This window comes from Melitaea cinxia, chromosome 13 (assembly GCF_905220565.1).
Source record: "Melitaea cinxia chromosome 13, ilMelCinx1.1, whole genome shotgun sequence".
Taxonomy (NCBI): Eukaryota; Metazoa; Arthropoda; class Insecta; order Lepidoptera; family Nymphalidae; genus Melitaea; species Melitaea cinxia.
Genome location: NC_059406.1, coordinates 15,419,396 through 15,436,457, shown reverse-complemented (window position 1 = coordinate 15,436,457; position 17,062 = coordinate 15,419,396). Strand labels below are relative to the sequence as shown.

The window sequence follows — 17,062 nt, the reverse complement described above, 5'->3', positions numbered from 1 at the left end:
GCCAAAAGTTATGCAATCCATCCTTCCAGGGCATTTCCAATTCGACTTCTGAACTTATCTTTATTTTTTCCATTTGTGGAAGTGAGCTGCACCTCTTCCTGACAACATCCATCTAACCACTCTCAATGTGGTCAATGGGATGCGACCAAATATTTTGCCAAAAATTAGTTATCGAGTCTCGGTTCGGTAAATCACCATTGACCACATTAGTTGTGCACCGTTCCCAATTCTTTTATGCCTTTCGTTGGTCGCTTTGAAATACGCTATTTAGATGATATACTGTGTGGCTACGGTACTAAAGAATATAGCCACCCCCTCTCTTCCCGTGGGTGTCGTAAGAGGCGACTAAGGCATAACACAGTTCCGCTACCACCTTGGACCTTAAAAAGCCGATCGGTGGCGGGATAACCATCCAACTGCTGGCTTTGAAATACACAGGCCGAAGACGGGCAGCAGCGTCTTCGGTGCGACAAAGCCAGTACTGCGGTCACCAACCCGCCTGCCCAGCGTGGTGACTATGGGCAAAACACATGAGTTCACGTTATTTTTGGCGTAAACTTGTGGAGGCCTATGTCCAGCAGTGGACTGTATAGGCTGTAATGATGATGATGATGATGTAATGATTTAAATGATACCGATCCTTGCGTTTTTTATACCTCTTAATGCGTTTTGCTCATGTACAGAGCTTTTGTTTCAGAAAATCAATGCGCTCTGAGACTGATGTTATGTACTAATTGGATGTTATACTAGATCGTTCAATAAGTCCCGAGACTAACCTGGAAATGGCGCATAAATTAAAAACTCTTTTGATTTTTAAAAAGTACTGGCTATCAATACAAGAATATGTGTCAAATTTTTAAAAATGGAACAATAAAATTATTGATTTTGAAACATTTAAGTGACGCTACGGTTGTAATTTCGATACAATGGAAAAAAACGAGTTTCGCGTGTTGATAAAACATTGTTTTTTAATGGGAAAAAATACCATTGAAGCACAGCAATGGCTTATAAAATGTTATGCAGGATCAGCTACCTCTAAAGCAACACTTTGTCGGTGGTATGCCGACTTCAAACGCGGTCGCATGGACACCAATGATGGGGAACGCTCAGGTCGTCCAAATGAAGCAGTGACTCAACAAAATATTAACCAAGTCCTCAAAATCGTATTGGAAGATCGGAAGGTAAAAGTGCGAGAGATAGCCCAGATAGTGAAGATTTCAGCTGGTAGTGTTTTCACTATTTTACATAAAAATTTGGCCATGAAAAAGCTTTTTTCTAAGTGGGTGCCGCGTTTGCTTACAACTAATCAAAAGGAACAACGTATCAATGATTCAGAGCGATGTTTGGCGCTGATGAATCATAATAAAAAGGATTTTTTACGTCGGTATGTAACAATGGATGAAACCTGGATATACCATTTCACTCCGGAATCCAATCGGCAGGCAGCGGAGTGGAGAGCGGCTGGTGAAAGCCGCCCGAAGCGTCCAAAGACTCAGAAATCGGCCGGTAAGGTTATGGCGTCTATATTTTGGGATGCGCATGGAATACTTTTCATCGACTACCTTGAAAAGGGGCAAAATATAAATAGTGACTATTACATGTGCTTATTGGAGCGATTGAAGTACGATATTGCGGATAAACGGCCTCACATGAACAAAAAGAAAGTGGTGTTTCACCAGGACAACGCGCCTTGTCACAAGTCCGTGAGAACGATGGCCAAAATTAACGAATTGGGCTTCGAATTGCTTCCTCATCCCCCTTATTCGCCAGACTTGGCCCCCAGCGATTACTGGCTGTTTGCAGACCTCAAAAAAATGCTTCAGGGTAAGAAATTTGACTCAAATAGTGAAGTTATCGCAGCAACGGAGGCTTATTTTGAAGCCAAAGACAAATCGTTCTACACACATGGAATAGAAAAGTTAGAAAAGCGTTGGAGGGACTGTATCGCTCTTGGAGGAGACTATGTTGATGAATAAAAATTAATTTTATAAAAAAGACCTTTTTTTAGTACTTAGTCTCGGGACTTATTGAACCACGTGTTATTTGTACCCGTAAAAGCCTGGTGTACCAACCGCATAATTTTCGGGCGCCTGTTACCTCCCCTGAAACATGTTAATTTGGCTATTAGGGTTCTGGTTAAATTTATTCTTTTCTCAATCCTGGCTTGCTAAGCTGGAGCTGCGTGGGATGGTAAAGCAATTTTATTTGATTTAAAATTCACATTAGGTATGTTACACACAGCTGCAGCTCTACAGTACAGAAGTGAGTGAGTATCAGATGAATTTTGAGTGCTGTCTAAATATTCTTTTAAAATTTTATCCATAACACCTACTAAAGCCAAATTACGTCAGTGAATAAGCAAATGAGGTAGCTGTGGCCTTATACTTGGCGGCAAGGATCTATATTTCAAGATAGCATCTTCCAAAACTCTTCTCATAGGTTCATTATTCTATTCGTTTGCCGACAAATTAACACTGTTAAAAGATATATCGATACCTCGGGGCCCAAAGGGCGTAACTGCCATTTTGGCGAAATTGACTTTTTAATGCAGCCCTATTTATTTTTTTCTCCTCTATCGATCTGTATATTTAAAGTCTTCCTATTTGCCAAAAAGTGACGTTTACGACCCTATTTTTTGTAGAAAATAAAACATATTTTTTCTGTTTTTGTGTCGTAACAGCAATCATTGTTAATAATCATAAACGTGATGGGAGTAAACGACACCGTAGATGATACGAATATTCTTACGTCTAATATTTTACATCGAAATATTTTTAATTTTGGGTCGTAAGTGCAATCTCTCAGGTTGATCAATAAATGTGACGGTAGTAAGTGACATACCTAGCAACATAATGGTGCTTAAGCCCGAACATAACCATTTGTAAAGAATCAACTTACCAGATACACCCTTAACACCCTCAGCGCCAGACACTAACTGACCGTTTAAAAAAAATACAAATTTTGTTTTTGTTTGGAAGTGTTTAAAACTACATAAAAATCATATATTTTTTTCACCCCCCCCCCCTTTGCCCCTTTTTTTTTCTTGGATTTTTATCCGTGTGACATTTAGATACACGTGGCCTGGGAAATAGTTTATTTGAAATTCATACCTCCCAGGCTATGTGTATCCGAAAAGATACACAGGTAAATACTCTCGACCACACAGATTTTCTAGACTTTGGAGATTTAGCTACCCTAACATTCAAACCATCAACTTTAAAGAATATTAAATTCAAGGAGCTAAAGACTATCACTTTTAAGAAAAAATATACAGGTTACATTTTTATAAAGTATTCAATGAAAGAAAATGCAAATGAAATCCAAGTAAAATTATTTGAAAAACCACAAACAAGGGGAACAGGGAAAGGAAAAGGAAAACGAAGGGCTGTTAAACCTACAGATAATTTTGCACAGGATGTTACAGAAAAAGTAAATTGTACAATCAAGTCTTTATATAGAGCAAGGTTACCAATTTCAGCACCTAAGTATAAAGACCTAAAACGTCTTTGCTAAAATGGTATTATACCAAAGGCCTATCATTCAGAATATTTAAATCTTCCCTCGAGTGTAAATGTACCTGATATTTTGCCGGAAACAGATGCAGAAGATGGAGAAGACACAGACAATGAGTCGAATTGATTACCTATATATGTATTATGTGATTGCGAGAGCTTTGCTTGTGATTGTGATTTCTTGATTAAGGGTCATTAATGTTTAAGTTAAACGTTATAGTTTGATAATATTTTTAACCAAATTTAATATTCCTAGTTTTGTAAGTGCAGGTACCTAAGTTTTGGTCATTTTATTAAATGTATGTGTAATGTTAATGGTTCCACAGTCTATTATTGACTAAAATTGTTTAAATAATATGTAACGCAGGTGACGCAAAAATTATTGAATTTATCATTGTTTGCTTAACGGCTACCTCGGTAGGTATGTGGAACTTGACGATGCTCAATTCGGGTTCAGGCAAGGTGTCTCTACAGAAAGTGCTATTTTCAGTCTTAAGCATACTGTCAAGTATTATACTCAGAGGAAGACGCCGGTGTATGCTTGCTTTTTAGACCTATCCAAAGCTTTCGATTTGGTAAATTATGAGCTCCTGTGGGAGAAGTTGAGAGGCGCGGGTATGCCGGCGGAATGTACCGAACTCTTGAAATTTTGGTATAAGCACCAAAAAAATCAGGTTAAGTGGGTGGGGGCCGTTTCGGGTGAGTATACCCTTACGTGTGGTGTGAGACAGGGTGGACTTAGTTCTCCCACCCTTTTTAATCTCTACATTAATCAGCTGATTGAGGGTCTCAGCAGCGTTCATGTAGGATGTTATATCGATGGACAATGCGTCAATAATTTAAGCTACGCTGACGACATGGTGCTGCTGAGTCCATCAATCGGAGGGTTAAGAAAATTATTAGAGATTTGCGAGTCGTATGCGAGGGCTCACGGCTTACTGTACAATGCTAAGAAAAGTAGATCCTCGTGTTTAAGGCTAGTAAGCGGTTACCAGGTCATGTACCGTCAATTACCTTAAACGGGGCAGCATTAAGCAGAGTCAACAAATTTAAATATTTAGGCCATATAATCACTGCTGGTTTGAATGATGATGACGATATTGAGAGGGAGCGTAAGGCGCTGGCGGTGAAAAGCAATATGCTCGCACGCAGGTTCGCACGTGGTACTGCGGGTGTCAAGATTACCCTATTCCGGGCTTTTTGTCAGTCCTTTTACTCAGGTGGTCTGTGGGTGAGTTACACGCGTCGAGCCTACAACGCACTACGTGTTCAGTATAATAATGCCTTCAGAGTGCTGTTGCGGCTACCGCGGTTTTGCAGCGCCTCAGGAATGTTCGCGGATGCACGGGTTGATGGATTTCACGCGATTATGCGTAAAAAAGCATCGTCTCTGCTGCGGCGCATGAGGGCCAGCAACAACAGCATCCTGAGGACAATCACGGCTCGCCCTGATTGTTCTATTCAAAAATACTGGATAGAAACAATGACGAGCCAACTAAAATGATTATTTTATTTTATTTTATTATCATCTTACTAACAATAACTAACATAGATTATAAGTAAATATTCTTACTAACACACTAATACACTATGGATGTACACGTCTGAAATAAACGCTTATTATTATTATTGTCCCTGAATCCTATTCAGAAATTTATTTTGTTTACGCACTTATTTTTCTCATTGTAAGATAGATTTTTAATAGTAGCAGTTGTTTTATTAGCCTCACAGATTATTTGTTTATAATAAATATGTTTGTCAAACATTCGTTATTCAAGCATGGTCAAATTTTAATGAGACTGCTGTTTTAGTAGGTAGGAATACTTAAGATTACCTAATAACTTTTACCAAAAGACTTCATAAATAATATATAATTGATCTCAAGAGTTCCTTATATTTTCTATACGTTTTAAACAGAAGATTAGACAATAGCGCAAAATTTTGTAGCGATACCAAAGTACTTGCCATTTCAGTACAATTTAGTTTTAATCGTTCATTCTGCTTTACGTTAATAAGATGTTTCGTTACAACTGAAATTATATAAAAATAAGAGTCTTTTTCTTACTTTGTTTAATGAACAATATTTGCAATAACAAGTGAGTTTTATTTATCATTTTTTTTATAATAAATGAGTTTTGGAATAGGTTTTAGATAGGTTAGGCTATTAAGTATAGATAAAATCAATAATTATTTGTATAATTAATTAGTTATCTGAGTCGATAAATGGTAATAAAATCTATAAAAAGGTTAATAAAGTACATAATTATATACAAAAGTTTTTAAAGTTCATAAAAATTGCACTTAAATCGATTACCTAAATGAAAAAAACAAAGCAGCTGTCTACAAACTGATAGAAATAGTGAGAAAATTGACCGTTACAACCATAGATTATACACTTATATACGGTTACAACCATCACTAATCACATATCCATTGATTTTTCGGGCGTAAACGCCCCAATCATTCGATTTTCCGAGGCGTATAGACTGGCTATTTTGGTTACTTTTAAATTTATTTGAAATATAATTATACAAAGTTCTGCATTTAAAAAAAAAAAACTTTTGGTCCTAGAATGGTTTATTTAGGACAATAATCGAGAAAGTTATGTCGAAATTTTTTGTTTTTTTTTTTAGTTTTTTGGCTCTCCTGTAAAATCGAGTTTTGGTGCTTACGCCCTTTGAGCCCCGAGGTATCGATATGATTTAAATTAAAATGTATCACCTCTCTGCTTTTTTAGTGATGTTTGTACAGCACGAATGCGACTAACAGTATTAAGTTGTGGTAAATTTGTACGCAGCCGCTCAAGTACTGATTCATCCAGAAGGTGACAACGCTGAATGGCTCGTACTTGATCCGATAGTCATTGTGCGGTTACAGCGATAGTTGGTTCAAGCGCCTGAAACAGAGACAACATTATTAAACAATACGCAGTGAGGTCGATTCCCCCACGTGTTGTCTCATAGTACGCTCGAATGACCTTATTCATTTTTAACCGACTTCCAAAAAAGGAGGAGGTTCTCAATTCGACTGTATTTTTTTTTTTTTTTTATTATTTTACATCAGAACTTTTGACCGGGTAGACCGATTTCGACAAATTTTGTTTTAATCGAAAGGTGATGTGTGTCAATTGGTCCCATTTAAATTTATTTGAGATCTAACAACTACTTTTCGAGTTATATCTAATAATGCGTTTTTACTTGACGCTTTTTTCGTCGATCTACGTTGTATTATACCGCATAACTTTCTACTGGGTGTACCGATTTTGATAATTCTTTTTTTGTTAGAAAGAGGATATTCCTTGTTCTGTACCATGATAAGGAAACCAGGATCTGATCATGGGATCCCAGAGAAATCGATGGAAACTCTCGAAAATCCGTAATAACTTTTTACTGGGTGTACCGATTTTAATAATTTTTAATTTAATCGAAAGCTGATGTTTATCATGTGGTCAGATATAAATTTCATCGAGATCTGATAACTACTTTTTGAGTAATCTTTAATAACGCGTAGTTGCTCGACTATTTTTTCGTCGATCTACGTTGTATTACTTGTCGATGTAATTGAAGTCGGTTTTTTTTTCGTTTGCGAGCAAACAGAATTATTTGATTCCATCTCATGCAGCGCACAGCACCACCGTTATTATTATTATCCGATTTGTTCGATTTTATTTTTGTGTTTACCCACACATAAGGGATTCTAAACATTTTTGAATATTATATCAAAAATTGATCGCTCCAGCGGGATTCGACCCCGCGTCTCCGACTTACCACTGAAAATAAAAATCATCACATCAAAAATTTCGCTCTAGCGGGTACATCGTTCCATAGCTTAATTGGCTAGAGCGCCGACACGGTCAGTTGGAGACGCGGGCTCGAATCCCGTTGGAGCGGTCAATTTTTGATATGATATTCAAAAAAAAATGCTTATTATCCGATTTGTTTTTCAAGAAGCATCACATAACGCACACACACAAACAAACAACGAGTTTGTTTATAACGAGGTCCGCACGGCGCAGGTGTGCGAGTTCCTGCTGGACCGCTCGCTGGTGATCCCCGAGGAGCGGCAGTACACGCTGTCGCTGGAGCTGGAGCCGCGCGCGCCGCGCGGGTCCGGCGCCGGCCTGCACGCCGCGCCCGCGGAGCCCGCCTCGCCCGCCGCGCAGCGCCGCCGCCGCGCCTCGCTGGCCGCGCTCGCGCCGCTGGCGCCGCTGCGGGCCGAGCGCTAGAGTGGCGACAGTTAGCTCGGGCGCCGGCCTGCACGCCGCGCCCGCCGAGCCCGCCTCGCCCGCCGCGCAGCGCCGCCGCCGCGCCTCGCTGGCCGCGCTCGCGCCGCTGGCGCCGCTGCGGGCCGAGCGCTAGTGTGGCGACAGCTAGCGCTAGAGTGTGGCGACAGTTAGCTCGGGCGCCGGCCTGCACGCCGCGCCCGCGGAGCCCGCCTCGCCCGCCGCGCAGCGCCGCCGCCGCGCCTCGCTGGCCGCGCTCGCGCCGCTGGCGCCGCTGCGGGCCGAGCGCTAGAGTGGCGACAGTTAGCTCGGGCGCCGGCCTGCACGCCGCGCCCGCCGAGCCCGCCTCGCCCGCCGCGCAGCGCCGCCGCCGCGCCTCGCTGGCCGCGCTCGCGCCGCTGGCGCCGCTGCGGGCCGAGCGCTAGTGTGGCGACAGCTAGCGCTAGAGTGTGGCGACAGTTAGCTCGGGCGCCGGCCTGCACGCCGCGCCCGCGGAGCCCGCCTCGCCCGCCGCGCAGCGCCGCCGCCGCGCCTCGCTGGCCGCGCTCGCGCCGCTGGCGCCGCTGCGGGCCGAGCGCTAGAGCGTGGCGACAGTTAGCGCTAGAGCCGCACGTCCACCAGTTGACTCGCTACTGCTACACTGTCACGCTTAGGTACAGGTTACGAAGGCGGGCCACAGCAGGAAATGTCGTGCTCAAAATCTGGAGTACCTCGACCTTACTGTATATCACAGCTACAAAAACGAGTGTGCTTTAGATCACGCGACTGAAGTAACCCTTACGAAACGTAACCCTCTCTCTCTCTCTCTCTTTTTCTCTCTCCACTAACTATCATCTCACGCATTCACCAGATTACTCCTCAGGTCAAGCGTGCGTAAAGAAATTTTACTTCAATAATACTGCTTTCAAGCAGTGCTGTGTTCCTGTCATCCTGTGGTGAGTAAGATGATCAGAGCTCCCGGACAAGTCCTGGGCAATATATCCCTATATTAGTCGGGGACTATAGCCTACGGTCACCGCTCACCATTGGGTGAGCTTATTTGCCGATCTAGTAGTATAAAAAAATAAGGCAGTAACCGTTTTCCACTGTTTTTGTAAAATTTTCAAGTACCTACATTTTCTTTATGAATAAAATTGTAAAAGAATAACATAGCTTACTTTATGTGACCTATATTAACATAACAAGAATCTAAAATTAGTTAAAACTACTACCAAACTTTGAACTCGATTTTCTCAGACGATATTTATATGTTATTGTCTTTTACCTAACCATGGCAGTATAGTCCTCGCTAACTTAGCACAGCTCTTCCTAATACTTAATTAAGATATTATAACCTAACAAACAACAAATTTCGGACTATTCGCTACACATTACTTCACGCTATCCATTCTCTATTGCGTATGTTTTCATACAAAACACATTTTGTAACAAATAACGTCATAGATCATATATAGGCATTTACGCTGATAGACGACTACTAAATACGCAATCAATACACTCGCAATAACTTATAAAAATACAAAAGCGGTTCATTTGCCTCCCATTCAAACCAAGATCTCTTATTTCTTTACGCCTACATACATAGGATGAACATAGCTAAAGATTACGCTGCTATGAACAAGTAAAAATACTGTATACAAAGTGGCGTAGCGAGGGGGGTCAAGGGGGGTTTCATGGCCCGTGCGCTACTCTCAAAGGGGCGCCAAATGGTCCGCAAAACAAAACATTGCTGGACATATTTTATGGTTTTCGAATAGGCGGGGGGGGGGCTAAATGGGTTTTGTGCCCCGGGCGCCAGTTAAGCTCGCTACGCCACTGTGTACACACTATAATAATTGTTCTTTACCATACTAAACAGTAAGCATTCTATAAATTATGCGTCACAAATCACGCTTACAACGTTACCGAATAAAAATACAAAAGCCTACTGACACAAAATTTTACTGTAATGTATTACTTGCCTTACTCTCACTTTAATTTTTAACATCTGCGTTCAAATTTATATATATTTACTACTAAACACACATCAGACTTACACACGTATGTAAAAATAATGTGTGCAAGTCTGCAAACACCTTTGTTTGTTATACAGTGGAATCTGAATAAAAATATACATAAATCTCTATATGCAAATAAATCTATCTATATTGTATATTTATCATAAAACTGACAACGGTCCATTCTGTACATTGAATTATCTCAACATTTTTAAAAGTGAAAAAGGATGGCAATCATGAACCTAGCCGTATAAGATTCTAATAATATCTACTTATCAAAAATGATCACTATTTTGTGAAAAAAAAAAAAACTTTAAATTAAGAAGTAAAAAAATGGAGTATCGAAGACGCTGTTATTAAATATAACGTTAAATTAAAATTCAAGCACGCAACTTATATAATTATTATAAGTAGCAAAAGAGAATTATGGAAATAATTGACTGCTATATACTTTAACTATATAATTGACAGACTCATCTAAATTCTTGCTCAGAGTCAATTTAAATAAACCGTTACTGTCCATTTAATAGTACTATCAATAATATTATAACTTATGTAATCTTTAATGTTGTCAAAAGTATTAAAAGAGAGTATTATTATGTAATAAATATAGATATTTAACAAATTTTACAATAATACTATATGAATGTTTAAAACATTTACAGTAAATAGTCGAAATAATATTTTGTATGTAATTACATATTTGATAATTTATTAACACAAACTTTAGTGTCTGACGATTTGTGAACTGACGTATTTATTGTGTAACAATATGTACGATTCAGCCTGTAACATCCCACGGCTGGGCTTAGGCCTCTTTCTCCATGTAGGAGAGGGATAACGCACACATACACACATAATGCATATATTATGACGTCAGTAAGATCATTTTTAATTACATGAAATATTATAATTCGTTATAGCACATATATCAAAATATCTGACGATGCATATGATTCTTGTGATCGATTTTAATGTCGGTACTGCTGTCATTACTATATACAATATAATACGGAAAAAATAATACTAAATGGAAATCAATGTTTTATTGTAGTTAGTAAATAAATAATATTGATGATTAGTGTTGATGTACTGTTGTTAATTTCTTTTAATTTAACTACTCGTATGTGCAAATTTTTGGCAGATTAAGAATATGTCACATTCTAAAGTACCGTTTATAGTAATTTAAATTAATTACGTTTCATTTTATTTACACATGAGTTCACGTTATTTTTGGCGTGAACTTGTCGAGGCCTATGTCCAGCAGTGGACTGTATAGGCTGTAATGATGATGATGATGACGTTTCATTTTAAGATATTTATCATTAATGGAATATTTTTCTGACCTATAAAATTCATTATTTACTATTTTATTATATAATAAAAAGTGTTTAATAATAAAATGTATTAAGTGTGCTAGGAATGGTGTGTAATTAAAAAAATATACGTACCTAACACGCCATGTTATTGTGAATTGAAATGAAACTATTCTTCTTAGCTTTTCTAAATCAACCTTTTAATTGTTTTTAAAAGTGCACATCGCGAAATCTATTTATATGTCAAAGTCTCTCTTCATTAAATTATGCGTATTGTGGGAAAGAAAGCGCTATTGAGAGCGCTACTTACTTCATTCTTATACCAAGTTATGAGAATTTGGTCTGCATTTATCCGTGTTTTATGAGGTTCTATTAGATTTTTTCCATAGGGTATGTATCAAGTTTTCTAGTCGTCTTGTATTTTTGTCAAATAACAACGTTCCAGATGTAAATAATAATCAATATATAATAATAATCACTATCAGTACACAATTATTAACAAATTGTGATGAATATAAAAATAACAAAGTTACATACACGTTATATTAATGACATAACCGACGCTGCGTTAATTAGGTATGTAAATAATAAATATAATAATAAATAAATAAATATCTTATACACACGCGGTCGTCTGTTCCTGTGGTAAGCAACTTAATGCCTGTGTTACAGGTAACAGCCGACTGTCATAACTATATTTTTTTTATAAATATACATAGAAATAATACATATATAAATATATAAATACAATTATTACACCCAGACTCAGGCGGGAATCGAACCCGCAACCCGCGGCACAAAAAGCAGGGCCACTAAAAACTGCGCCAACGGGCTAGTAGAAAAGAAGAAGTTTGTTACAGTATTTTTCTCAGATTTAATTCCAAACTATACAGAGAAATTTTGACTAGCCCGTCGTCGGCGCACTTTGCAGTGCCACTTTGCACCCTTTTGCTCCTAGGATAGTTGTTTTGATTTAAATATATAACATATAGTTATATCAGCCAGCTGTTACCTATAAAACATGCACCAAGCTGCTTACTTAACGAGAAGATGACCGAGTGTGTATGCCCTGCTGAAAGTTTTAGATAGATCCAAATAAAAAACGATGATTGATGGGAAGTTATTGTAAACTATTGTGTGTTTGAAAAAGGGATTCCAAATACTTTATTCAAATTTGATACGTTAAGATACAATTTTTATTTCGGCATTTTTAGATCCAGATAGAACTATCAGGACTTAATGGAACAATGGAACTTAACGTTTTATATCGGAGTTTTTCCACGGGGTGTTAATGATGTTTATAACCATTAAAATACAAACGAATTGAACAAAAGTTAAAGATGAAATAGTTTTATTTCAATAGAGTTTAATGTTAATAGATCTGATGTAACTTAAGGTGATTCTCCAGTGTCTTAAGCCTTTTCTACGACCTTTTCTAAGCCATTTAACGTTAGCGTTGTTGATAGCCTATACACAATCGTTATCTCGGAGTGACATCGTTGATAATACGAGCGTCCTCAACTATGAGGCTCGTGATAGATTTTGTTGAATTTCATAAAAGTTTGAATCACTTTTTATTAAAATACTAGCTGCCCGGACAGACTTCGTTCTATCAAAAGTTAATAGTAAAAATATATTTTTTTATCGTTATTAAACCTTCCTTGGGTCATAAGGAACACATAAAAAAAAAATAGCCGAATTGGTCGAGCCATTCTCGAGTTATGCGCTTAGCAACATTCATTTTTATTTATACTTATCTAAGATAAGGTATGAATAACAATATTCAAAATTAAATTGCAGCCATATCGTATGATTGAATGCGGAAAACCTTTCTTTTGTAATGAAACTTTTAACATTGTTATTCATGAGGCTGTGTGACAGAATAAGGCAGAGGATTTATTTCAATTTGATATTTGATATTTTATTTATAAGTAACAAAATTTTATTTAAGTATATTACAAATCCTCAACTGCATCATTAGTCTTGCTCTTTTTTATTTAATGTAATATATATCTGTAACAAATGCTTAATTATATGTATTTTTTTAATACACAATATTTAAGAATACAATAAGTGTAAAAAGTTCTATTAACGATAAAAAAATAACAGCAAAAAAATTAATAAATAAACTTACCAAGAACGCCTTAAAGGGTTAATTATTTATATAAATAATAATAATAATAATAATAATCTTTATTTCTTCAAACGTTAGTACATAATATTAACACATATTACATCAGTTATATTTAGTCACAAGAAGAACAGTATGTCTCTGGTCCCCACACTAGGATTCCCTGTGTCGTGGGGTCCAGTCCCTTCCATTCCATTTTGTATATAATCTTTATTTTCAATCGTACTTACATACTTACGTAAAATTTTACAATTAAAGAACTGTAAAAATTTAACAAGATGACAACCTTTATTTTAATTTGTTTTCTAATTTGGTACTCTTCGCTATTTTTAAATATTTTTTTTAAAATAAATATCAGTCAATCGGATCTCTGGTAAAGTGTTTATCGGTTGTATACAAAAATGAATATTGATATTTGCTTAGGAAAGGATCTTAATCTGATGATATTTTATAATATTTATAAGAATGAAAATGATTGATTATTCAAGACGTTTGATTAAGAAGAGAGATAGAAAGTATTCGGTTTGAAATTGATAATTTGGAATGATTTCGAGTCTATTAGTATAATTGTGTTACATTTGACGATTAGGTCAAATCATTGACATTCCTCTTCTTCTTTAGGTTAATGGCTTTACCATTGGCATTGTGGTTGTCAGTTGTGATAGTATCGGTAGTCAACTAATTCAGCTGATTCATTATTGATTTATTTACATCGCCATAACAAATCTTTTGGAGAATACAGTTTGCATTAAATTTTAGTAACATAATTATGTCTAATGTTTGCGAGTTATTGATTAGTAAGATCGAAGACGTGTCGTTGAACTTGTAAGACAATTTTAAGATATTTATTTTTTAATTAATACCCTTCTCTGGTTGTGTCTGAGGCTTTCGACATTAAGTCATTCTTATGCATTTTAAATGTTATAGATTGTAAGATAAATTGGTTGTTATTTATAATCCTTTATAAATGCACAATTTTAAAAGCAACACATTGAAAGGCTGTCTTGAACGTTTATGAAGCTCTTAAATTTACTATAATTCTAAATTTAATTGTAAATATTATATAAGTATTTTTGTGTCTGTTGATAATTCGTCTTCCCTTCTCTATTATATATACTGTTATATATTTCCTAAATATACAATTCCCTATATCATGTCAAATAAAGTATTATTAAATGTTAATTATGACGTAATAGTTTCTATTGGTGTAGCCATTTATTTAGATAGGGGGAGTATTTAGTAGAATTACAACTATGACAGATATTTTACTGTGTATTTATGTGTATGTAAGGGTCATACAAATCTTAGCAGATGTTTTTTACATGAAACAATTATTCTGTGACGTAACAGTTAAGGTGAAAAAAAAAAATTGCAAAACTCGAATTATAATTATAACTTTGTGACCATTCGCAATTTAATGCTGTCTTATGACAAAAATATGCAATTTATTGCAACATGTAATTTAGAGAAATTGATTATGTTCATTACTAGCAGTGCTATGCGCTGCATACAATGCAAACCTCCATATAGATTAAATTTTTTAAGTAATTCATAAATATAATATCTTTCCGATCTAAATCCTTGGCTTCACCATTAAAAACGAAAGTTATTAATATAGTGGCTTCTCTTGTCGCATTTAAAAAGTATAATCTTTCCTTATGAAAAAAATCTTATGACATAGTTACGATAATATAATACGTAAGGTATAAATGTATCCCTAAATCTACCTCTTTGCTTAGTTCTAACATAAAATCTAAAATGAGAAAAAAAATTAATGTTATTTTTTTATAAATTAAACAATTATCTTTATGTAATCTCTGTTATGTAAAATAATTAAGAGTTCCTTTAATCATTTTCGGTCATAGAGAATTAGAGTTAAATATATATATATATATATATATATATATATATATATATATATATATACTATATACTATTATATGCTATGCTACTATATATATATATATATATATATATAGTAGCTCAAAAAAAATAGTTTCATAAAAGACATGTTTATTAAATTACTTTCTTATGCAAATTTTATTGTTTTAATACAACATTACTGTTATACCAGACTAAACAATAGATTACAATATGAATTTTTTTTAACCTATCTATGTTAACCAAATACATTTGGAAATATATTAAAAGCAAATAGCAATTGAAGAATCTTTTACATTTTGTTTGTATTTTTGCAGTATTATTTTTTATGTACTTTACTGTTAACAGATAACATAATTACCTACGTGAAAAATGTTACTATAAATAAATAATATATGTTTATAAGTATAAATATATTTTTAATCAAATCAATGTGTCATAGAATCGACACCGTTTTTAGATTAATTAAAATAAAAACCTGGTAATAACTTTAAGCTATTTTTATCTGTATTCATATCATCTGTAGTTTAGTGTATTCCCTCCAATTTTTATGTCAAATATATTCTAATTCTAAGTGTTTAAATTTTGTGTCTTTATTACAATATATTGTCCATTTATTATGAACGCGAAGTCTATGAAAATTTAATTAGTTATTTATAAAAAAAATAATTGTAAAGCTTCAAATATCTCTGTAATAATTACTTCGCATATTCAAAACTAATTTAGCTACATTGATTTATTACAAAAAAGTTATTAAATGTCAAGTTATTTTACACAAATATTAAAAAATAACTATAATTATCTATAGCTTAATCAGTATTTGAGTACCTAGCTTATTTTTTTTTTAATCGAGAATTGTCAAACAAAAATTCGATCTAAGTCAAGTTTCTGTATTCTATAGACGGTTGGTTTTGTTCACGTCTTGTTCGTTATTAGCAAAACAAATTGTTTTTGTTTTTGAATATAGGAACCGAGCTTTAGTCAAATTAATATTGTATTCAATTTTCAATTTTAATTATGTTTAGTTGTCATTTTCGATATCTATTCTTGATTGTAATAGCTGATTTTCCCGCTGTTGCTATTGTTGTAAGTCTGAACCCGTCAAATTGTTGTCACTTAATGAATTTCAATAAAGTTGTCATTGTATAAAGCTTTATGTAATTTTTATTTACCCTAACCTATTATCCTCTTATCATATCCTCTTAAGTCCTTTCATATATTAAAAAATGTAAAATTCATAAAATCTGAAACTGCTTAAATAAAGCAAAAATATTCCTTAAAGAACAATAATTTGTACCCTTGCGGCTTATCTAATATTATAGACGTTTATAGGTGGAAATTATATTTTTTTTAAATATACTCGGTCGGCAAACACTACACTTGAGAGCAGAATTTTATCTGCTTTTATCCACTGCCCGCATATAAAAATAACGAAAACAAAAGAAAATGGGTCATAAACTTAAAAAATTTTAGGTCATTGTGACAGAGGAATTTTAAATCATAAATAGGTCAATTTAAACCTAAAAAAATGACAATCCAAACACGAAAAAACAAAACGTGCTGTGAAAAACAAGACGCTTGACAAACAATTCAATGTATTCAGATGGCGCCATAGCTAGAGGTATGTCCGGATTAACTTTAATCTTTTTATGTACATGTCTTACTGTCGTCAAATATAATAAACTCTATTGATGCTTATCATGTAAATAAATGATGAAATTTGCTACACAATATCAACATACTACCATACTACTGTTTATTAAATAGAATGGAATATTGATTCAGTTATTGATAATAACATTCAGTTATTGACACCGAGTTGGCGCAACGGTTACAGCCATGGATTGTACCTGTTGCGCTGGCGGTTGCGGGTTCGATCCCCGCACATGACAAACATTTGTATTGGCCATACAGGTGTTTGCCGTGGTCTGTGTTGTCTGTGTTTGTGCAGTCCTTGTGGGGTCTCCCCACCGTGCCTCGGAAAGCACGTTAAGCCGTCGGTC

At 35.5% G+C, this 17,062-nt stretch overlaps 1 protein-coding gene across 1 annotated transcript in view; it reads left to right on the top strand.

Moving 5' to 3' along the window:
• Nucleotides 1–8,315, top strand: part of LOC123658949 (ras-specific guanine nucleotide-releasing factor 1-like) — a 56,591-nt gene extending 48,276 nt beyond the window's left edge. The window contains 3 exon segments of the mRNA XM_045594240.1: nt 7,528–7,725; nt 7,905–8,154; nt 8,194–8,315. Of these exon segments, the coding sequence (XP_045450196.1) occupies nt 7,528–7,725; nt 7,905–8,154; nt 8,194–8,315 (570 nt within the window).
• Nucleotides 8,316–17,062: the final 8,747 nt, after the last annotated feature.